The following is a 21,004-nucleotide window of genomic DNA, read 5'->3' as shown; positions in this document are numbered from 1 at the left end:
TCAGGCACCACAAATATTTTAAGTTCACTCAACTGGTTACCCGGTTATTGATTATTTTGACAAGATTAACTCTTAGTATATGAGTAGAACTGACCCCCAAACTCATTCCTTTCAAGAGTGGATTGAATTTACGTCTGACGTAATAATGACGTGCCAGTTCATTGGATAGGTTCATATCAACATGGCAATTAACCTAACAAACCAATATAAAAAAATACAAAAAATCGGATATCCCAAATGAAAGGTGGATGAACTATATGGAACCCCAAATGATTCATAATTAAATAAATAAATAAAAAATTCTGAAATAAAAACAATTTTGATAAATAACAAACAAATATATAATATGGTCATGAAATAAAAATAAGGTAATGTTATTATGAAATATATATTTTTATTCTTTAATATATTTGTGTGTTATTTATCAAAATGGTATTTATTTCATAAAGTTTTCAATTGATTTAATTATGAATCATTCGGGGTTCCATAGCACTAGTCTATGATCGATTGTGGTGAATGTAATCTGTTACAATTTGACATCGTAAGACTAGTTGTTTGCAGGGACTGCTGTGCAATCGGATGTAGGCAGGCAACAACATTGAGGAGATCATCAACAACATCAGGCTGCAAACCGTAGCCTCTGAACTCTGCACAAAAGGTAAGAACACGCTTGTAGGCTACTTTGTTTATTTATTTGTTTATCGTCTTCCAGCGGGCAGACCTCAGCTAAAGCGTAAGCTATGTGACAGAGACCTCCTGTGGGATATGTTTTTGCGAGGTAACTAAAGTTCGTTGTCTCAGCTGTGAGCCAGCTAGCCTTTTGCACTACTTTATTGGAAAACAGGACAGACAAACCTAATGGTTTTAGCACTACCAAATATCTTTTATCATCCGTTTCTGGTGTTAAGCCTACTACTTTGGCCGCGAAAATTATAGCCAGCCAGACGCCGAAGCAATGTTTCATAAATTGAGCCTATGATAGGAAGCCAAGTTGTATCTAAACTTGCCGACAATAGCCTAGCTTAGCATGATCACTGTCAATGTCTGATTCTGATAGGCAGTGTTAGGCAAGCTACTTGTCCAGTGTAGTGAGCTAAGCTATCAGTTACTCAACAATAAATTAAGCTTCACTACACCAAAGCTACCACCTAAAGAATTATAGCAAGCTAAGTTACACTAATGTGTTAACAGTAGCTTAACTACATCAGAAGCTACTTAACATTGTACCAAGCTAATGTCAATTCAAAATGAGTCTGATACACTGGTTAAAATATTTATTAAAAATCAGCCAATGACATAGCACAGTGTAAAAATTGTTTTATGATCAGCATAATAAATAAAAAACTAAAGTATTTACTAGTAGACAAGAAAATAAACAATCTGGTGTTATTAGAACCAAATGAAAGGTACTGTGTAGTGTTCTACACATGGAGACATGGCTATGAGTTTGCATCCAATGGACATCTCTAGGGAAAACAAAACCCTACAAAAGGCATCTTATTTCTTTAGGGTTTCCCTTAGAGAAAACTTCTTCAGACCTCAATTAAACAGTCGATTCAAGTAACAAATGAAACTGTTTACAAAAAGGTGAAAAAATAAAGAAGCTAATTAAGAGATATATATATACATTTATGTCTCACTGTATAATTTAATTTCTACCTACATATTTATTCATTGTATTTTGGGGGGTAATTAATTGAATGCCTATTTATTTATTGAGCATGTATTTATTTATGTATTTATTTTTATATATGGAAGAGCAGTTCCTCCATACCTAAAAAATCTTATCTGTGCAAATAAGCCTTAAAACAGATTTATGTAAACATCCTGTCAGGTAAACTAGGCTATGAAAATACAATATCTAAGTTTGGCTACTGCTCTCTAATGAGAATATCTTAGTGGCACTCATCAGACGTAAGAAACTACTAATTTGATTATTTGCTTCGATGTCGCAATACATCATACTTTCATAAAATCATGTAACATACTCTACCCTATCTGTGGACATTGTTATTTGCTAAGTAGGTGCTGGATAAACAAATAAAAGTGCTTTAATGTTGCTTTAAAGAAACAGACTTATCCTCACTAAAGATACCTGTAGCAGTTTCCGTTATCAAAATCGGACATGCTCTACAGCCAATAATATTTAGCAGTGTAGCCACCCCTCAGGAAGTGGTCTAACACACACACCCAGTTGTGAGGAAGTGCAATGATTTTAGCATAATTTAACCTATGGGTAGTGATGCCATGCTGCAGCAATATATAACTTAATGTCATTGTGACCAATTTTCTTTTTGCATTTTCAGATTTGTGCAGAATTCCATCGAATAACAAATATGAATTTAAAGAGTACATTTTATTCTGCATTTGATAAGTACATGCCATGGCTAATGACGATGTACCGTGAGACAGCGGCCCGCACTGGCAAAACTTCTTAATTGCTAAGAAACATCTTCAGGACCTATGATCTCCTTGTATGTAACATTACCTACCTCATGACAATTTGTACTATAGTATTATTTAATATATGCATATGATTAATATTCTGCTTATTCTGCAATTCTGTCTTCCCATTACCCACAATCCCTCACTCTTCTAGGAAGTTGCGATGTTAACAGCAGACGCACAATTGCTCTGCAGGCACTTCCCATCTTCCTGCGTGAAGATGCTGCTGGATTTTTTAAGACCTGGAATGTAAGTTTATGATTCAACTGTGTGTACTCTTTTACTCTTTCTTTTTCTTAGTTTGTGTATCTCTATAAATATATATTTTTTCTATTTAACCCTCTGTTACTGCCAAAAGACAACAACCACAACCCTCTTCCTAGCCACCAGAAAAGCTATTAAATCATACTGTACTACAGTAATTCTCCAAGAATGTCATATTTGGGAATTTTACCTGAACTTTTCATTCACTGGTATTTCATATTAAATACACATGTAGTGTTTTTCATTGACTGCTCTACTCATTAACTAATTACTGTCATGTTCTTTAGGCAGAAGACATTGACCTGCCAGACCTCTCGGATACAACTGTAGCTGTTCTCACTGTCTCGAATGATACAGTCTCCCTAGTGAAGTTTGGTCCTGCAATACATTCTATAGTTCTTGAGGGAGAGATTGTGGTATGTGATAAACTTTAGCACAGTTAACAGAGACATTCATTTTGCTTTTTGGCTTGATTTATGCACTACATCTACAGTATCCAAAGAAATTGACATATACATTCAATTTTATTCAGAAAGTTGTAATGGGTTTGGATTAGGGGTGCACCGATAAATCGGCCAGCCGATCGATCGGCCCCGATTTTTCTTAATTTAGGGTGATTGGTGATCGGCCGATATATACATACAAAACCGATCTTAACCACCGATCTATTTACCTCCGCGAGTGTCTTAAAATCAATTGCTATTCCATATTTTTTCTGCTCTTAGAGACGGCTGACTGAAAGACCCACTCACCGGGTCGAGTGAACTGTAACAACATCCGGTGTCGCAGTTCACAGGTCACCAGGAGCAGCTATGTCCTTGGTTTGGAAATATTATACTGTTAAAGAAGGAGATCAAAAGCTCGCAATTCTCAATTCTTGTAAGGCCGAAATTAGTCGGGGTGGAACCACTTCCAAAAGCTTTACTACTACAAACCTCGTTCGCCATTTAAGAAACCACCACGCCGCTGAATATGCAGCATTTGAAAAGAACAATCAAGCTAGGGCTAAAGCGAAAGCCACCGGAAGAAAAGAGTCCGTCGGTGGCCCGCTGTTAGCTCTTATGAGCAATTAAAAAAAACAAAGCTACTACGAGGAAACCTATCTCTCTGCCCCATGCACAAGCATTGAAAGTGAACACCTGTTTAGCTTGGCTGCACATGTCGTAGATGAGAAAAGAAGTCGCCTGAGTGGTGAAAAAGCAGAAATGCTTTTATCCATCAAGAAAAACCTGCCAATAATGCTCAAGTGACTCCAATAAGACTGTGAGATCAAAGCTTACCCCTGATAATGTTTTTAGAAGACTTAGTATTGTAAGATTTTGCAAGTTACTGTTTAGATGGCTTATACATTTAAATGGACACAAAGCTGCTGCATTGGGGGATTTTCTTTTAAGTTGCTAATATGTTCTCAAAGGACCTTGAACCTTGTGATTTTGTAAAAGCAAAATACTACTGTGCACTTTATTTTTGGTAAGTACCTTAAAACAGTTCTCTAATCTGATCTTTTGTTAAAGTTTTGTTTTTTGAAATGTAAAAAATCAAAAGACCAATTTTGTAGTCTTAAGTTTGTTTTATTTACTTAATATTTATTATTTAATTCATTTCTATGTCAAGGCTCTGCCTCATGGGCAGTTAAAGCAAGTTTATAATGGTTCAAGGCTATTGTTCAAGAAAAGATTTTAACATTGAAAGTGAATTGCGATCTTGTAACACAGTGATGGTTATAGCAAAAAAAATAATAAAATCGGTATCAACCAAAATCGGAATCGGCAGGTCAGACTTTTTAAAGATCGGTGATCGGAAATCGTCCAGAAAACTGCAATCGGTGCACCCCTAGTTTGGATGACCTGAAGCGGTTACCTCCAAGACTGCTTAGCCTTAAAAATGATCTGATGATGGATGAGTAAGCAGTCTGCTTAAAAGATGTCGTTGTTACTACCAGCATGGTGATACTCAAGCAACCATTTTGTCTTTGTTTTTTGTTTTCGCTTTTTTTATTTATGTTGGCCTATTATTTTTGGATCGGCCTATTATGTTGGCCAATTTTTCGTTTTTTGTGGATACAGAGAAGCTGATGTTTCAGAAGGCAGCTTTAAACAGACCTGCAGATTTGTAATTGTTTTTGACTTGATCATTTCAGTGTTTGGCTTGAGGTCCCAGAGTTTCGTACGGAAATGCTTTGGTCTGCCTTGAAGTCACTGGGAACTAAAAGATCTTTTACGGTTTTACTTGCTGAATAAATAAAACCGTATTTATTCAGCATTTTTATTGAAAATGTGGTTGTTATTTATTTTATTTTCTGTATTAACCCCATTGCTGGGGACATTGTTCTGAATTCTAATGGAATTCATAAATAAATGGAATCTGCAGTAAAATTGTCTTTTGAATATTTTTCTATTTGAATCATACAAATAAAATATATTTGATTTTGAGAAAAATTGCTAACATATACAGGCAATAAAATGTGTTTAAATACAGTTAAGTCAACTTAAAAATATAAAAAGCTGAATCGACAATGTTTAGGTCTGAGAAACTGAATGAGTCATGGTGATAACATGAAGATATTATTAGGGGTGATAACTTAAAAAAATCAACTCCGTTTCCAGTGTCAATTTTGTTAGTTTTAACATTAGTTTCAAAATGATCAGGTTCATTAAACTTATCAAAAATTTAAGTAGTGATTACTTAAAATGTTAGTTTGTGAAATTATGTTTCAGTTCATCAACTTCCTTAAAATAAATGAGTGTGAATAACTTTTCTAGTTTAGAGTAGTAATTACTTAAAATGTTTGTTTGTTGAAATTATTTTTTTTTATTCTTTTTAATTTTATCCTTGTCCTCAAAGATTTTGAGCACTAACAAAAGTCTCATTTTAAGTAGAAATTACTTAAAATATTCTTTAACATAGCTAAATATTTTGAGGTAATCAGTTTCATCAAATATTTTGAGTTCATTGAACCTGTTGGGGTTTATAGTGTACCTGATGCAGATACAGTATATCATACACAGTTGTTATTGATCTGAAGGTGACATACGGACGCTTTTAGAAGCAGACAAACATTTTAAAAGAGGATGAAAGACTTTGTCTTTCCTCTCTTCGTTTCCATAAATGTGTAAAGATCGGAAATATTTTAATTATATTAAAAAAGATTTTTTTAGAAGTGTTCAACCATACATACTGGAATACTTGCTGTAGTTTTTGACAGGATGCTCTCCAACAATGGGAAGGAGTTTCAGCTCTTCCTGTCCAAACCCAGACTCAAGGAAAGGTTCTGCTCAGAAACAAGGACGACTGACCCTTACTTCTTCCACATTAACAAGCTAAAGACTTCACCATTTTTAGTCGAACAACTCTTATACATGTTCTTTTATTTATAATTATATATTTTGTTATTGCCAAATTAAAATATATTTTTTTCTATAGTATTACTCATCATTTTGCAATTTTTTATGCAAAACAATACTTTAAACTTAATCTATTATTTGGATCCCCAAAAGTTTTAAATTTTGTCATGTTTTTTGGTTAACTATCTATGGAAAACCAGTTGATTGCATCAACTCAAAGGCAATCCCTCACACCAAACATGCTTATAGCAACAGTGGAGAGGAAAAACTCCCTCTTAACAGGGAGAAACCTCCAGCAGACCCAGGCTCAGTGTGAGTGGCCATCTGCCCGAGCCGACTGGGGTTCAAGGAGAAAGAAGAAGACATACAGAACGAAGCAAAAATACAAAGGAGCTTGTCAACCAGCTCCACAGGCGACCTAATCCAGGAAACACACAGCCAGGCAGACGAGCTCCAAGCCCACTCCCACAGAAACAGGACTACACTGAAAAACAGACCGATCTCAAATTTCTATAAACAAAGGTGTTGATGGAGCAGTCTAAGCCTATAGCAGCATAACTATAGAGATAGCTCAGGATAACCCGAGACACTCTAACTATCAAAAGTAAAGTTTTAACCCTACCCTTTAAAGTAGACAGGGTGTCTGCCTGGCAGACTAAAACTGGTAGTTGGTTCCACAAGAGAGGAGCCTGAACTAAAAGATCTACCTCCTATTCTACTTTTAGAAATTCTAGGAACAAGTAAGTCTGTAAATTGAGAGCAAACTGCTCTGTTAGGAACATAAGGAACAATCAGATCTCTGATATAAGATGGAGCTTGGCCATTTAAGGCTTTATATGTGAGAAGGAGGATTTTAAATTCTATTCTGGATTTAACAGGAACTCTAAAGCCAGACTGAAACTCTTCAAAAAGTTAATCATGGTGTCACACTCTTGTTTGGAAACAATTTTCTCAAGAATTTTAGATAAGAAAGGAAGATTGGATATAGGTCTATAATTGACCAAGTCATCTGGGTCAAGGGACGGTTTCTTAAGTAAAGGTTTAATTACAGCAACCTTAAAAGCTTCTGGTACATATCCCTTTAACAGGTATCGATTAATCACATCTAAAATGGAGGAGTAGATCAAAGGGAATACTTCCTTAAAAAACTTCCTTCTTTGGAAGTAGATCTAAAATACAAGTTGAAGGCTTTAATGAAGACAATAGTTTTGCTAACTGAAAGTTCAACTGGATCAAAGTAGTCTAAACCCAGCTCAGAATCTATGGCTACCTCAGATGCTGCCATACCTTCCAGAGAAAAACCAATCATAGTTAGAGGAGTGTAAAATCAATCTTATTTATAAAGAATCCCATAAAATATTTACTGTTAAGAGCTGGTGGGATAGATGGTTCAACAGAGCTATGGCTCTGGGTGAGTTTGGCAACTGTAATAAAAAGATATCTAGGATTGTTCTTATTATCCTCTATTAATGAGGAAAAATATGCTGCTTTTGCTTTACAAAAGGTCCTCTTATACAGCAGTAAATTATCTTTCCAGCCAGCTTTCTATTTTTAAAGTTCTTCATTTTCAAAGGGGCTGCATTGTCTAAGGCAGTACGCAGAGAACTAGCAACACCATCAACAAAATCATCAACCTGTGAAGGGGAATAAACTAAACTTTTGCCCTCTGCAGCACTGCTCAATGACACAGAGGAGAGAGAAGTGAAACAGATTCTTTGAATTGTATAACTGCATTATCTGATTATGACCTGCTAAAGTGAAACCTTCTTTTGGGGAAGGAGAACTCTGTTAAAGTAATCCTGAAGGCTATTAAAAAGTTGTCAGAGGGAACAGAGGTTGTGAGGAAATTCTGTTATTTCTTCAATGCCATATATATCAGCACAAGGTGCAAAGTATGAAGATGAATGTGTTGGAGTATTCGCATTTTGAACTAAGCTAATAGCATCTAGGATAGCATTAAAAGGCTATCACTTTCAATGCCATCATGGAATTTAAAATCCCCCACCAGGATGACCCTGTCAAATTTCAACGCCAAATTAGATAGCAACCATGAAAACTCACACCAAATCAGATAGGAACTCTGAAAAGTCATCTAAAAATTTAGAGTAAGGACCTGGTGGATGATACAAAGTAAAAAAGAGAAGAGGTTTTGTGGCTTTGCAATTTGGATATGGGAAACCAAGGGTTAAATGTTCAAAAGGGTTGTAATTATTAACTGCCTTTGGAGTAATCAGAAAGTCAGACTGAAAGATTGTTGCTACTCCTCCTCCTCACTCAGAATTTCTAGGTAGCTTAACATTTAAATAACTAGAAGGAGTTGCCTCATTTAGGCTCACATAATCCTCTTGCTGCAGCCAAGTTTCTGTAAGGCAACATAAATTAATGTGAGATCTTATGTTAAACAGACCACATTTAGCCATTTAAAAATTTTCCCCAATTGGAGTTATTTTTTATTTCAATTAGATTATCATTATTTACTCCTTTGGGATTCTTTTCTAATTTATTTTATTTTGGTCATGGGTATGAATGGGTAACAGTAGAGAAGCTGCAGAGAGGTGTGTTAAACTACGACTCTGCTTCCTAGTCTGCACCCTGGGTTGTCATGGTTTTGGAGGACTAATAAATTCCTAGAAAGAGGAGCTGCACAATCCAAAGTGGGATGGATGCGGTCTCTCCGAATCAGACCAGGCTTTCCCCAAAAGGAGTGCCAGTTATTAATGTAGCCCACGTTGTTTTCAGGACACCACTTAGACAACCAGTGGTTGAATGACGATATGTGGCTAAACATGTCATCACTGGTCAGACCAGCGAGGGGACCAGAGAAAATGACGGAGTCCGACATTGTTTTGGCAAACTTACACACCGAAGCAACACTAATTTTAGTGACCTCCGATCCGCGTAACCGGGTGTCATTACCGTCAGCGTGAATAACAATCTTACTGTATTTAACCTTATCCTTAGCCAGCAATATCAGGTAGGATTTGATGTCGCCTGTTCTGGCCCCCAGCAAACATTTGACTATGGTGCCAAGTTTCTGACTATAGAGCTGCCAATTACCAGAGTGGGCTTCTGAGTCGGTGCATCACTGAGCGGGGAAAAACGTTTAGAAACATGGATCGGTTGGTGGTGACCAGTGGGCAGAGATTCCCGCCTACGCTTTCTGTGTACCATTACCCATCGCCTGGCAGCTCAGGCACTTTTGAAGGACCACTACCTGGCGGTGTCCCTGTTCTTGGTGGCTAAACATGTCAACTGCCTAAAGCCAGGATACTAACTCTAACACCCTTGCTTCCTAACTTAAACAATACTACAGCTAATACACATACCATTATCACTAAAGGAGGCGAAGGAATAATTGAGCATCTGACACAGAGAGGAGGAGAGAGGAGAGGAAGAAGAAAGAGTTGGAAAAGATTTAAGCGAGGGAGGGAGAGAAGCCATAGCGAGTGCTCAGTAGAAAAGTGCAGCAGAAGGCACTATGTTTTAAAGTGCTTCTGGATAGTTAGAATTACTTATATACAGATAACATATAGATAACAGTACTACGTATGTATAGATAACATAGAAAAAAGAACTTAATTAAGACAGAGATAGCCTGAATAGCAATGATGGGTCTCACCAAAAGCGGAAGTAATATAGGTTTTCATACTTGATAACATTTAGGTGTTGCACTCTTAGTTAATTACTTATTGTGTGACATTTGGTGTTTTAAGCTTTTTATACTAGAAATGTGCTTTTCATGTAATTTGACACACTGCTTTGCTCTTAAAACAATTTTCCATGCTAAAGTAAAATGAAACCTTACTTTATTCTCTGAACAAGATCATGGCGTCCTATGAATACACTCCAGGCAACAATTCAAAGAGAAGAAATTATAAAAACACAAAAAGTTGAACACCATGCAAAGAATAGAGTATATTTTGTGAGTCAGTTTAAGTATAGCAGTTTAGTTTAATTCACATACACTGAGGCAGCAATTTACATCTCACAATGGTATTTACACTCACTTTGATACCTGGAAGCACACCAAACTAAATATCTGAGGTTTCAAAAGGGTAAACCAATAACTAAATGCTGAGTAATAACATTAAGTTAGCCATTATATTCAGGCAGAATGTGTGAGTGCATTTGAAATAAAATGTTTATCAGTTGATTAAATCTTTTGAGATGTTAAAGCTCAATAATGTTATTTGAATTCCTAGTATTCATAAATCTTTAAAAACATTTGCACATGTACTGACCTAATCTTCTGTACAGGATGAGAAGTGGTAATAAATCTAAATTATGAGAATGTTTAGATGCCTAATTTTTTTGTCTTCACATGAAAGTTCTACAAATCTCAAATATTTTTAATATTTATATTTTTAATATGCTGCTTATGATGAAGCCAAAAAAAATTACAGACCAGTGCTTCTTTTTTATAATTAGAATAACGTTTCCCAAATTTCAGTCTGTGTTTTAAAGAATAATTTTAGTTTTATTTTGAGTATAATAGTTCATTTTGGATTTTTCCTCAGGGGCTGCACAGTGATGCAGCAAGAAGGCATGAGGTCTTGCTGCATGGAGTTTGCATGTTCTCCCTGTGCATACGTGGGTTCTCTCCAGGTACTCTGGCTTCCTCCCACAGTACAAAAACAGGACTGTTAGGTTAAGTGGCTTATCCAAATTCTCCAAGGTGTGTGTGTGTGTGTGTGTGTGTGTGTGTGTGTGTGTGTGTGTGTGTGTGTGTGTGTGTGTGTGTGTGTGTGTGTGTGTGTGTGTGTGTGTGTGTGTGTGTGTGTGTGAATGGTTGTTTGTCCTGTTTGTATCTGTGTTGTGCTGAGATGGACTGGTGACCTGTCCACCGAATGACAGCTGGAGATAGGTACCAGCACCCCTTGCGACCCCAACTGGGATAAGCATGTTGGAAAATGGATGGATGGATGGATGGATTTGACCTCTTCTGAATATTACAGATTTTGCAACAGACAAGATAAATGTAATATAGATTCCATAACAAAATCATGAAATAGTTGTTTGTCCACTTGTTTTACCACAAAGACTTCATTTAATTCTGTTGTAAAGTTGTTGTTTTTGGGGGGGGTTTTGTGCTTATTTTTTGTATTTCCTGTGTCTGATGGTACAGATCACTCCACTCTTTGGCTTCAGGGTGCCGGTGTCCTCTATGTCAAAGGTCTGATCCGGGACGAGGTTGAATTCAAACCTCTGAAGCAGTTTTGCCATCACCACCTTAGCTTCCATCTAAAAATTCAAAGACATTTTTTTACTTTTTTTTTTTACCAAAGTCTGTGTCTCTGTAGTTGTGCTGACACTTTATGGTCATTTCTATTTGAATGACTCACCTGAGCAAAGTTCAACCCTAGACATGAGCGTGGCCCAAGAGCAAAGGGATAGTAGCAGTAATAAGGCCTAGGTAAAAAAACAAAATAAGATCAAATGTTTTACTCTTTCTTCTTGCACAGAAAAAAAATTGCAAAGTCACACATTAAAAATAAGCATTATTTTGGAGTTGTGTTTTACTTACTTTGGAGCATCTGGATGAAATCTGTCTGGATCAAATTTTAGAGGATCGTTGAAGAACTTTTCCATCCTCCCAGCGATATAGGTGCTAAACTGAAAATTAGAGTAATATGTAAATGTTAAGAGAAAAATGCAGCTCCAACTTTAATGGATTGCTTCGTCTGGTAACCAGTAATTAAATCAAGTTTGAGTTTTTGTGTTGAAAACGTAGTTGGGCAAACTTAACTCGATTGCTTGTTACCAATAAACGCGAATAAGTAGAAGCCGTATTTTCTCTTAAGAGTATAACAAGGAAGATACAGTTTTTATTATTGTCAGAAATTAAACCAGACTATCAGTTTCCTTTTTAAGGTCAGCTAGGATTAGCCAAATTGCTTACATTGCCTTTTTGTTAGATGAGATATAACATTTTCCGTGATTTTTTTGGATGTTCTTTATATTCAACAGTGTATATTAATTAATTTACACTTCCTTTCAGCAAATAGGGAAACTCCAGATATTAACATAATGTAGCTTTGATATGCTGGTGCAGATTCTCAGTCCTCCAGGTCATAGTCATTCCTTTCTGCTATCATCACAACCCACCAGACCCGTTTGTCCGGTTCAATTTGCATGTTAATGGGGAAGTGGTAGCCTAGTGGTTAGGGAATGGAGCTTGGAATCCTGAGGTTCTTAGGCCCCGTCCACACGAAGCCAAACCCTGGCCTAAACGCACAAATTTTTCACCAAACCAGCCTCTCATCCATACGAAGCCGGCGTTTCGGGGGTCTGTAAACGATCTTTTTTTTATTCAGCCTTCAGAGTGGGAAGATTTTGAAACGCCGTTTTCGCGTTTCCATCTTTAAGCTCTAACCACATTTTTTTTTTACACGCATAAGTCATAGCGTCGCATCTAAACACACATGCGCGACACAGTATCACAACAACAATGGCGCCATACTGTGTTGAATGGTTGCTGCTCATGCTACTCACCCTGCTGTCGAGCTTACAACAGAATCTTCTTCTTCTGGAATATCTCCAGGAAGAACAGAGCATATCGACGACATAGTTCAGCACCTGAATTTGACTGAACCACGAAAATGGACCCGCAGGGCAACCATGTATAAATATTAGTGCGCATGCCCAACATTTCGTCGCCTATTATCGCTTTGGCACCACAGCGCCACTTATAGGCCTGGCATACATTTTGCAGCGTTTTCATGGATTCTTGTGGACGATCACATTTATTTTACGTCTCCGTCTTTACGACAAACGTTCTGGAAAATATTAGCGTTTCTTGTTCGTTTTGACTTTGTGTGGACGGGGCCTTAGTTCAAGCCCAACTCCAAAAGACTCCCACTCTGGGTCTCTGAGCAAGACCCTTAACCCCACACTGCTCCCCGGGTGCCCCACGATGGCAGCCAAATGCTCCCCAAGGGAATGGGTTAAATGCAGAGGTAAATTTCTCTAATGTGAGATCAATAAACTTCAATTATGTTTCTAAGCCAAAACAAGGCATTATTTTGGTCCACTCTATAAAGCCTCGAACTCAACGCTAATTCTGACAATTTTAATTGAAAAAGCTTGAATTAGTTTTTAAGTCCACTTGAAAATAATGTGCTTGATCTATTACAGTAAATCCCAATTAGATATGTGAGTTTATGGTTGTTATAGAGGAGATAACGTTCAAGTGGTTGGAAGACTCTTAGAAGGCACCATAAAGTAGATCTTGTGTTTCCAGCTAAGATTTGAAAAGTCATTTGTTGAAACAACCTAATTCAGCAACTTAAGGGCTTGCAAAAGTCTGTTTTAATTTCACCATCTTTAGTTTTGAATTCTTATTTGTGTTCTGATGAAACACTTATAGCACTTATAGCAAGACTTACCACACCGGCGACCCCTCCAGGTATGTGAACACCATTGATTATCATGTCTTCCTCTATGTCACGGGCTGTTCCTGGAGCAGTTGGATAGATCCTCAGAGTCTCTTTCAGCACCTGTGCAACAATAATAAACACATCAATAAAACGTCTTAAAGGAAAAAAAATAAATAAATAAATAATAATAATAAATGTACATTAGACAGAAAAAAAGTGTTTAAAGAAGCAGCTTTTAAAAATTACCTGTGAGAGATAGACCAGTTTCCCGAGGTCATCATTGCTTATTTCTTGTTTCATCCCAATGACATCATCCACTTCTTTCTTTGCTCTGTAAAATTTACCCACACCATAAAACATATGGCTCACCAACTATAGCACAAGGAATAGTGAACTTTACATGAACTCTTACTTCTCCAGGATTTCAGGATGTCTTCCAAGTTCCATGATGCAAAAAGCCAGTTGATTGGCTGTTGTTTCTTGACCTAGAAAGGCACAATTTTAGCAAAGCTGAACCAAAAGAATCATGTTTAAAGGAATAGTACACCCAAAACATGATTAGCCTTCATTTTCTACTCACCCCCATGCTGAACAACACTCTGGAGTACTTTTTTGATATCTCAAATGCATCTGGAGATCTGGGAGGCTTCTTGCTGTCTGCTGACATTCAAATAATGGAGGTCTATGGCGCCCGAGGCAGAAAGGTCCATAAAAGTCCACAAAAAACATGTCAATATTCCTCCATACTGCTCGTCCAATGTATTCCAAGTGTCCTGAGTGGGTAGCATCCATAATTTACTCGAAACGAAGTCATTTAGAATGTTTTTAGAGCATAAACAGTAGTGTAAAGGATTTCCTGAAAGCGCGCCTGCGCGATGAAAGTGCGCATTCAGCTCGGCAAAGAACTCATGCTCTTCCTCAACACTGAAGTCCTCAGACATTTTTCTTTCGTTGTTTCTTTCTTTGCACAGGTAAACAGCACATTTCTTCTTCTACGCTTGCATTATCGTCAGAGCAGACGCTGAATGCGCACTTTCGTCTGGTTTGGTCTGCCGGCTTCTGTAGCGTCATGAACGCGCCAGCGCGCTTTCAGGAAGTCCTATACACTACTGTTTATGCTCTAAAAACATTCTAAATGACTTCGTTTCGAGTAAATTCTGGATGCTACCCACTCAGGACACTTGGAATACATTGGACGAGCAGTATGGAGGAATATTGACACGTTTTTTGTGGACTTTTATGGACCTTTCTGACTCGGGCACCATAGACCTCCATTATTTGAATGTCAGCAGACAGCAAGAAGCCTCCCAGATCTCCAGATGCATTTGAGATATCAAAAAAGTACTCCAGAGTGTTGTTCAGCATGGGGGTGAGTAGAAAATGAAGGCTAATCATGTTTTGGGTGTACTATTCCTTTAAATGATCCTGAACTAAATATAGATGGTTATACAAAAAAGGGGATAAGGAGTGTTAAAAAAGATCTTAAGTAAAATCTATGTGAGTTGGTCAGGATGACAATCTGGGTCCAACAATTCTAAAATTCCAAGCTGATACTGACCACATCTGTGGCACTCCTTATTTTAAGTCATTTTTCATTTTGATTCAAAACTCTGAAATCCTAAAAATGTCAATCGATACTCACAAAGCTGTAGTTCCTTCTTAGGTTTCATTTTTTTTTTTTTTTTTTTATCCTTATTGTAGACATTCTTATATGTTCTTAATGCAATCAAGGATTCATTAATCAGGGATTATTCTTGTCATGTGGCTGTATATGGATGACAGGCCTCCTCCTTTTGAGCAGCAGTGAGTAAATTCAGCTTCGGAAAATAAAAACCCTGCCTAGATGTTGTCCAGAGCATCCAGAAAATGAGTTTTCTTTTCTTTCTCCTGTGTATCTCTCACTTTATTATAACATTAATCATTTAAATAATTTTCTTTGATTAAATCATATCTTAGTATGTGGGGCTATATCCATAAACCAGCCATATATTATTAAATTAACGTAGGGCAAGATTAGTCTATGTTTAACCCAGCAGTTCTAGGAGAAAAGAAAGCATCATGTCCACAGAGCACAACGAGGATATAAAAATACTTACCCGCAATAAAAAATGTTATAAAATTGTCCAACATAAACTCCTCATCTTCTTCAGTCATGACTTCCTCTGGAACAAGGAGAAATTTGATGAGTCAATGAACTGAACCTGATCATAGGGGTCAATTCATCTCCCGTTTAGTTGAGAGAATGTTTGACTTCATCCATCTTTTGATCACAACCTGTGGCTGCAGTCTTGATGATCTGTGTGAGAATGTCCTTTGGAACGTCCTCTCCATTTTGTATAGCCATCTTTCTCTTGTGGATCAGTTCAGCTCCAGTTTTCCGCAAAAAGCGACAAGCTTCTCTCACTTCATTAACAAATTGTTTGTTCCTAGGATAGTACTGAAAGAGCAGACTGAATTTGTAACTTCTTTTATTGTTAAAGAATTTGTTGTTTTTTTTTGCACTCAATGAACATGAAACTGTACAATTACCTTATATGTGAAGTCTCTTACATAGTGCATCATCCCTTTTAGAACTGTCTCAATGGCTTTGGGGAAAGGTGATGTATAGTTCAGGAGGTCTAACTCCATACCAAAAGCAACCTAAGTTTGACAAAAATACATGTAATTTAAATGAAGCTAGATGAACAATGTTTAAGACAGGAGTTTACCCAATTTTTGCAAAACAAGACAAAACTAAGGCCACCTTAGCAATGACATCAAGCGTGACGCAGTTGATAAGTTGAAGCATCTTGGCCTCTGTGTTATTATCAGCTAACTCTGAGAGCTTATCCATGAGTTTCTCTGCTCTCTCGTTAAAGGTCCCCATCAGACCTCTCAAGTACCTGAAAGCAAAGATATTTAAGAACAAAGAGACATCAACCCAAGAAGAAGCCTTGGAAGAGTGTTTATTCCTGTCAGATTTATTTTTATATCTTTTCCATAAACAGCAAATTTCAAGGAATTTTATTAGCATTAAATGTGATATACCAACAAAAAATACGGCATAATTATAGGACATGTTAGCCTAGTAAACTAGCCCCACCCACCAGCGACCAAAATCATTTTTGCCTGCGAGTGGTCTAGCCTCGATCAATGCCCCAGGCCCTAGAACTGGCGGGCCAATCACAACGCTGACATGTGTTTTGAATGCAAAGTGGGCGGGGTCTTGAGGGCGTGATGACAAAGCTGCATGATGCTGGAAAAAGCACAACAAGGGAAGATGGCAACAACTATTGAACGGTTCTTGTTTGACTCAGCTTTGAAATCAGTTTTAGAAGAGTTAGACTTGGGGTTTTCATTGAAACGTGAGCAAGAAGAAGGATCTACCCCTCATTCATTTTTAAAAAAGGACGTATTCGCTGTTTTACCGACCCGGCTATTTAAACTCCCCCACCAGCTTTCTGTCGCACTTACTATGTCACAGTCAGTCACACTCATTGGTCAGAGCGTTGACCAATAGGCACAGACATGGTTTGAAAAACAACAGGTTGTTCTCATCAATAATCTTCCGATGTCTCATTCATCAGGGCCAGACTAAATTAAACATTTAACCTCACATTTAGTCTGGTTTATCAGGCTAAGGACAGGGGCCTCGACCAAGAGGCTTGGCAAACAGCGTTTTGATCAGAGAAGCAGGTCCATATCGTTTCTGGATATGATCCACAGCTCTAAGTGTTAAAGATGGTCAGAGGGAAAAATATAAGTCTTAACCTCTGAAAATGTGGCCTTTGAGAAAGCCATCGTTGAATGAGAGCCATATTTCAGTAACCTCGCATTAAACGATGATGTCACTGACTTTATGTGTTCAATGTCTGAGACATGACTATGGAAGTACTTCTGTGTCGCTGGAATTTGAATTAAAAATGCCACTGAAATTTAAATGTTTTATGTTTGTACTTACTGTTTCAGTGTTAAAATATATTCAGAACACATTTTTGACCTAAAAAAAATTCATTGTCATTATTTCTACACAGTTGAAATTTAATTAGTTATTTTCTCTTCAAGCTAAAAATTCACATTACTATTTCAAAGTGATTACATTTTCAATACTTATTTTTCAGTTTAATTTTTGAGTGTTAAAAAAAATCTGCATATAAAAAAATTCAACCTTTCAAAATTCAAACTCAATATTTTCAGCCTCCTGAGATTCAGCTGGCTCTATTTCACTGTCTTAAATTCAGCGTCTAAATTCAGTGTAAAAAGGGAAGGGTTACTTCAGGTCACAGACATTAGCAATGGATTGTGGTGTCCAACACCCAGCCAATCCCGTTACGTTTTCTTAGTCACGTGACGTGACGCTTGTGGCGCTCATACGGAAGGAAAACCTGCATGATGGAGCCGGTCAGGCAAGCTAACGCTAACTCAACGGTGAGTTTATTACTTTCATTTTTCTGTAGTTGAGTTAGCGTTAGCTTGCCTGACCGGCTCTGTCATGCTGGTTTTCCTTCTGTATGAGCGCCACAAGCGTCTAGTCACGTGACTAAGAAAACGTAACTGGATTGGCTGGGTGTTGGACACCATAATCCATTGCTAATGTTTGCAACCCCTGTAGTATATAGCTATATACTATATATTGTATATTGTATGTTTTATATTGTATATAAAACAGTGGTGGAGCATAAATTATTGGTGGGGAGTGTCCCCACCAAGCCTAAGTTGGTGGGAACATGTCCACACCAGTCCTTCACAAAGTTATGCCTGTACTAAGATCTAATAGATCTCCTAAGTACTATCTTTTTGTTGGAGGATAAAAGCTTAGTTATCTTATACCTTGGATCAGTTCTGCCAGCAATTATTCAAACCTCATGACTCACAAGCTACTTAAGGCAGGGTCCATTATCCGGCGCTGTTTGTACCACATCTCATGATCCCGAGCTGTTATCAAGCCATTGCCAAAGAACCTGTGAAAGTTGAGAGATTAGTATTACAACAATACTTCCTTAAAAACTAGGCTGTTTATGTTAAATAAAGAGGTAAGAACAATCCAGACACTACCTTTGACCAAACAGATTAAAGAGTTTTTTGTAGACTTTTTTAGCCTTGGTGTACTTTGGGGACATTAAGATTTCCTGAAACAAGAACCAATTAAATATAAAATTAAGATTTAAACACTTAATGTGTTATAATAGCAGGGTCTTCGTCTGCAGACACAAATTAAAGGTGCGTTCCCTCTCACACTGTTTCTCTTGCAGCTCTTAGATATATTTACCTTTGTTGCTTCTGGACACGTGATCCATATACTGACGTGGTGCAGAACGTTTATCCTACAAACATGTCCGTAAGTCTCAGTCCTGAAAATAACATGTTTATAATTATTTCACACTAGGAATAATAAATCTAGAATACAAGTATATTGGATGTATTGTATATTAAACTATTAGTTAATCAAACAAAATGGAGATTTTAAGTGACGCACAAATTTACTAAAGTCCTGAGAGCAAAACATTTTTTCCTGTAGATTCACTGTTCTTACCATTCTAGGAATTTGTCATGCACTAAGCCATCTTTTTTCATTATCTTCAGAAGTGTTGGTGAATGGCCAAAAAAGAAGCTGTGTGAGAAAGAAAATGGAAAAAAAAATATTTGCAAAGAACAGCGACAAACACAACTTGACTTGCTTGGCTTACCTGTCCCTTGGTGGCCCTGGTATGTGGTCATATTTCATATGAATGTACTTAATGTACAAGCAGTAACCCAGAAAGACAATGAAGAGGAGAGAGAACAGGACAAGAAAGGCTTTGCAGAGCAAACCAAAAACTAGGTGGAAAAATGCCATTTTAGTGAACTCAGCCCGGGAGAACTGAAAGCTGTTCACAGAGAGTGAAAAAGATCAAATCTAGGTCCCTCCCTCCACACAAAAAAAGTCTGATCAAAGTTCATGTTGCATTTGAGGTGTGTTAGCAATTTTACTTACTTTGGAGCATCTAGTTGAAATCTGTCTGGATCAAATCTCAGAGGATCCTTGAAGAACTTCTCCATCGTCCCAGTAGTATAGTAACTATACTAGAGGAGGCCTTGGTGTACCCTATACTTCTGATTATCAGATATTATGACTTTCAGAACATCTGATTCGGAAAGTCAAAATAACACCTCAAATATAGCAAAAAAGATACATCCATCCAGTGTTGAAACTAGATATTTCCTGAATTTCATCATCATCAGGAATGAAACCACTAGACTATTAGTTGCCTTTTCAAGGATTAGCCAAACTACTTACATTTCTTTTCTGTTAGAATGAAGAGACTGAACTTTTTAATGATTTTTAGGACATTCTTCATATTCAAACATATTCATACATACACTGAGTTACACTGCCATAAAATACATTAGGAAACTCCAGAAAATAACATCATAATTTAAAACATTAAACTGCACATGAAAAGTCACGGTTTACTTTTGATCTTTTTGAAAAAAATGTGCATTGGCCAATCAAAGTAAATCCGAATTAAAGACATTTGAGTTTGTGGTTGTTTGTGAGATAAGGTTCAAGTGGTTGGAAGACTCTTAAAAGGCACCATAAACAGTTGTTTTGTGTCCAATCATGTGTTTCCAAGCCATTCATTGAAACTAACCACCAATAGAGTAACTTAAGTGGTGATTTTAGTGTCTTTAGTTTGACAATGATCCATGATTACATTCCATGAAAGCACATTTATTATATTATAAGCAGATTATTATATGTTAAATTATTATTTATGCTGCTAACACAGAAATTCGAAATGAACTTACCGGTATTTAAAGACACAAGAAAGTGAAGAAAGGAACAGCTTTTAAAAACGACCTGTGTGAGATAGATCATCTGCCCTAGGTCATCACTGCCTAATTCTTGTTTCATCTCAATGACATCATCCACTTCTTTGTTTGCTCTATTCGTTTAAACACAACATAAAACATATGGTTTACCAACTATACCACAAGGAATGGTAAACTTTAATTTAGTTCTTACTTCTCCAGGATTTCAGGATGTCTTCAAAGTTCCATGATGCAAAAAGCCAGTTGATTGCTGTTGTTTCTTGACCTACAAAGGCATGAGTTTAGCAAAGCTGAATAAAAAGCATCACATTAAAATGATCCTGAACTCAATATAGATGGTTAAACAAAAAAGGTGGTGATAACGTTTTTAAAAATGTCTTCAGTTAAATCTAACTCTAAATATTCTTATTATGTATTTATTTCCTTAATTTCAGTAACTCCATGGAAACTAATTGTATTGAAAATTTGCACCCTAAATAGTGTTTTTTACCCTTTATTGGGATTTTCTTATGCCATTACTTGTTTCAGTTAAGATTATTTTAGGTTTACAGCTATTGCTTATTCCACACATAGCACAAGAGTTGGAATTATCAGAGGTATTGAGTTTTAGGATTCTTAGTTGATTTTTGACAAGGTTCTACATTTTTTTCATATTTTATTCCACTGAGATTCAATTTAATTTGATGCAGAGCTCCAGTATCCCACAAAATCACAGTTAATTCTCAAATATCATAACAGTTTTCTAGACATTTCGTTGACATTTTTATGTATTCTCCCCTGAAA

The 21,004-nt window shown here is 36.9% G+C and overlaps 1 protein-coding gene and 1 long non-coding RNA gene across 3 annotated transcripts; one reads left to right on the top strand and one right to left on the bottom strand.

The window, feature by feature from the left end:
- Positions 1–519: 519 nt before the first annotated feature.
- On the top strand, positions 520–3,255 carry LOC119784184. The gene is made up of 3 exons (XR_005280902.1): positions 520–658; positions 2,600–2,694; positions 2,997–3,255. It is a non-coding gene; the product is annotated as an uncharacterized LOC119784184 (long non-coding RNA).
- Positions 3,256–11,136: 7,881 nt separating this feature from the next.
- Positions 11,137–19,320, bottom strand: LOC119784181 (cholesterol 24-hydroxylase-like). Of its 2 annotated transcripts, none has more exons than XM_038286124.1 (15): positions 19,096–19,320; positions 18,942–19,019; positions 18,678–18,759; positions 18,464–18,537; positions 18,283–18,369; positions 16,173–16,311; positions 15,959–16,069; positions 15,704–15,866; positions 15,526–15,588; positions 13,842–13,914; positions 13,676–13,760; positions 13,439–13,549; positions 11,578–11,666; positions 11,396–11,462; positions 11,137–11,294 (listed from the first exon to the last, which is right to left on the bottom strand). In XM_038286124.1, the coding sequence occupies exons 1-15, from the start codon at positions 19,242–19,244 to the stop codon at positions 11,145–11,147; spliced, it is 1,521 nt and encodes a 506-aa protein (XP_038142052.1). In that variant the 5' UTR covers positions 19,245–19,320; the 3' UTR covers positions 11,137–11,144. The 2 variants fall into 2 exon arrangements, with proteins under 2 accessions (XP_038142052.1, XP_038142051.1); XM_038286123.1 differs by having other exon boundaries at positions 15,526–15,591; positions 19,096–19,317.
- Positions 19,321–21,004: the final 1,684 nt, after the last annotated feature.

This window comes from Cyprinodon tularosa, unplaced genomic scaffold, assembly GCF_016077235.1.
Source record: "Cyprinodon tularosa strain WSP-4 unplaced genomic scaffold, ASM1607723v1 ctg22, whole genome shotgun sequence".
NCBI lineage: Eukaryota > Metazoa > Chordata > Actinopteri > Cyprinodontiformes > Cyprinodontidae > Cyprinodon > Cyprinodon tularosa.
The sequence above is the reverse complement of the archived record's forward strand: the minus strand, read 5'-3'. Positions and strand labels throughout refer to the sequence as shown.

Excerpts from the sequence above, each read along its gene's own strand:
- LOC119784181 (XM_038286123.1), bottom strand. The coding sequence starts at position 19,244 with ATGGCATTTTTCCACCTAGTTTTTGGTTTGCTCTGCAAAGCCTTTCTT. Across the intron at positions 15,592-15,703 it reads CATCAAGACTGCAGCCACAG|AGGAAGTCATGACTGAAGAA; the intron begins GTTGTGATCAAA and ends TCCTTGTTCCAG. Across the intron at positions 11,667-13,438 it reads CTGGAGGGGTCGCCGGTGTG|TTTAGCACCTATATCGCTGG; the intron begins GTAAGTCTTGCT and ends TCTAATTTTCAG.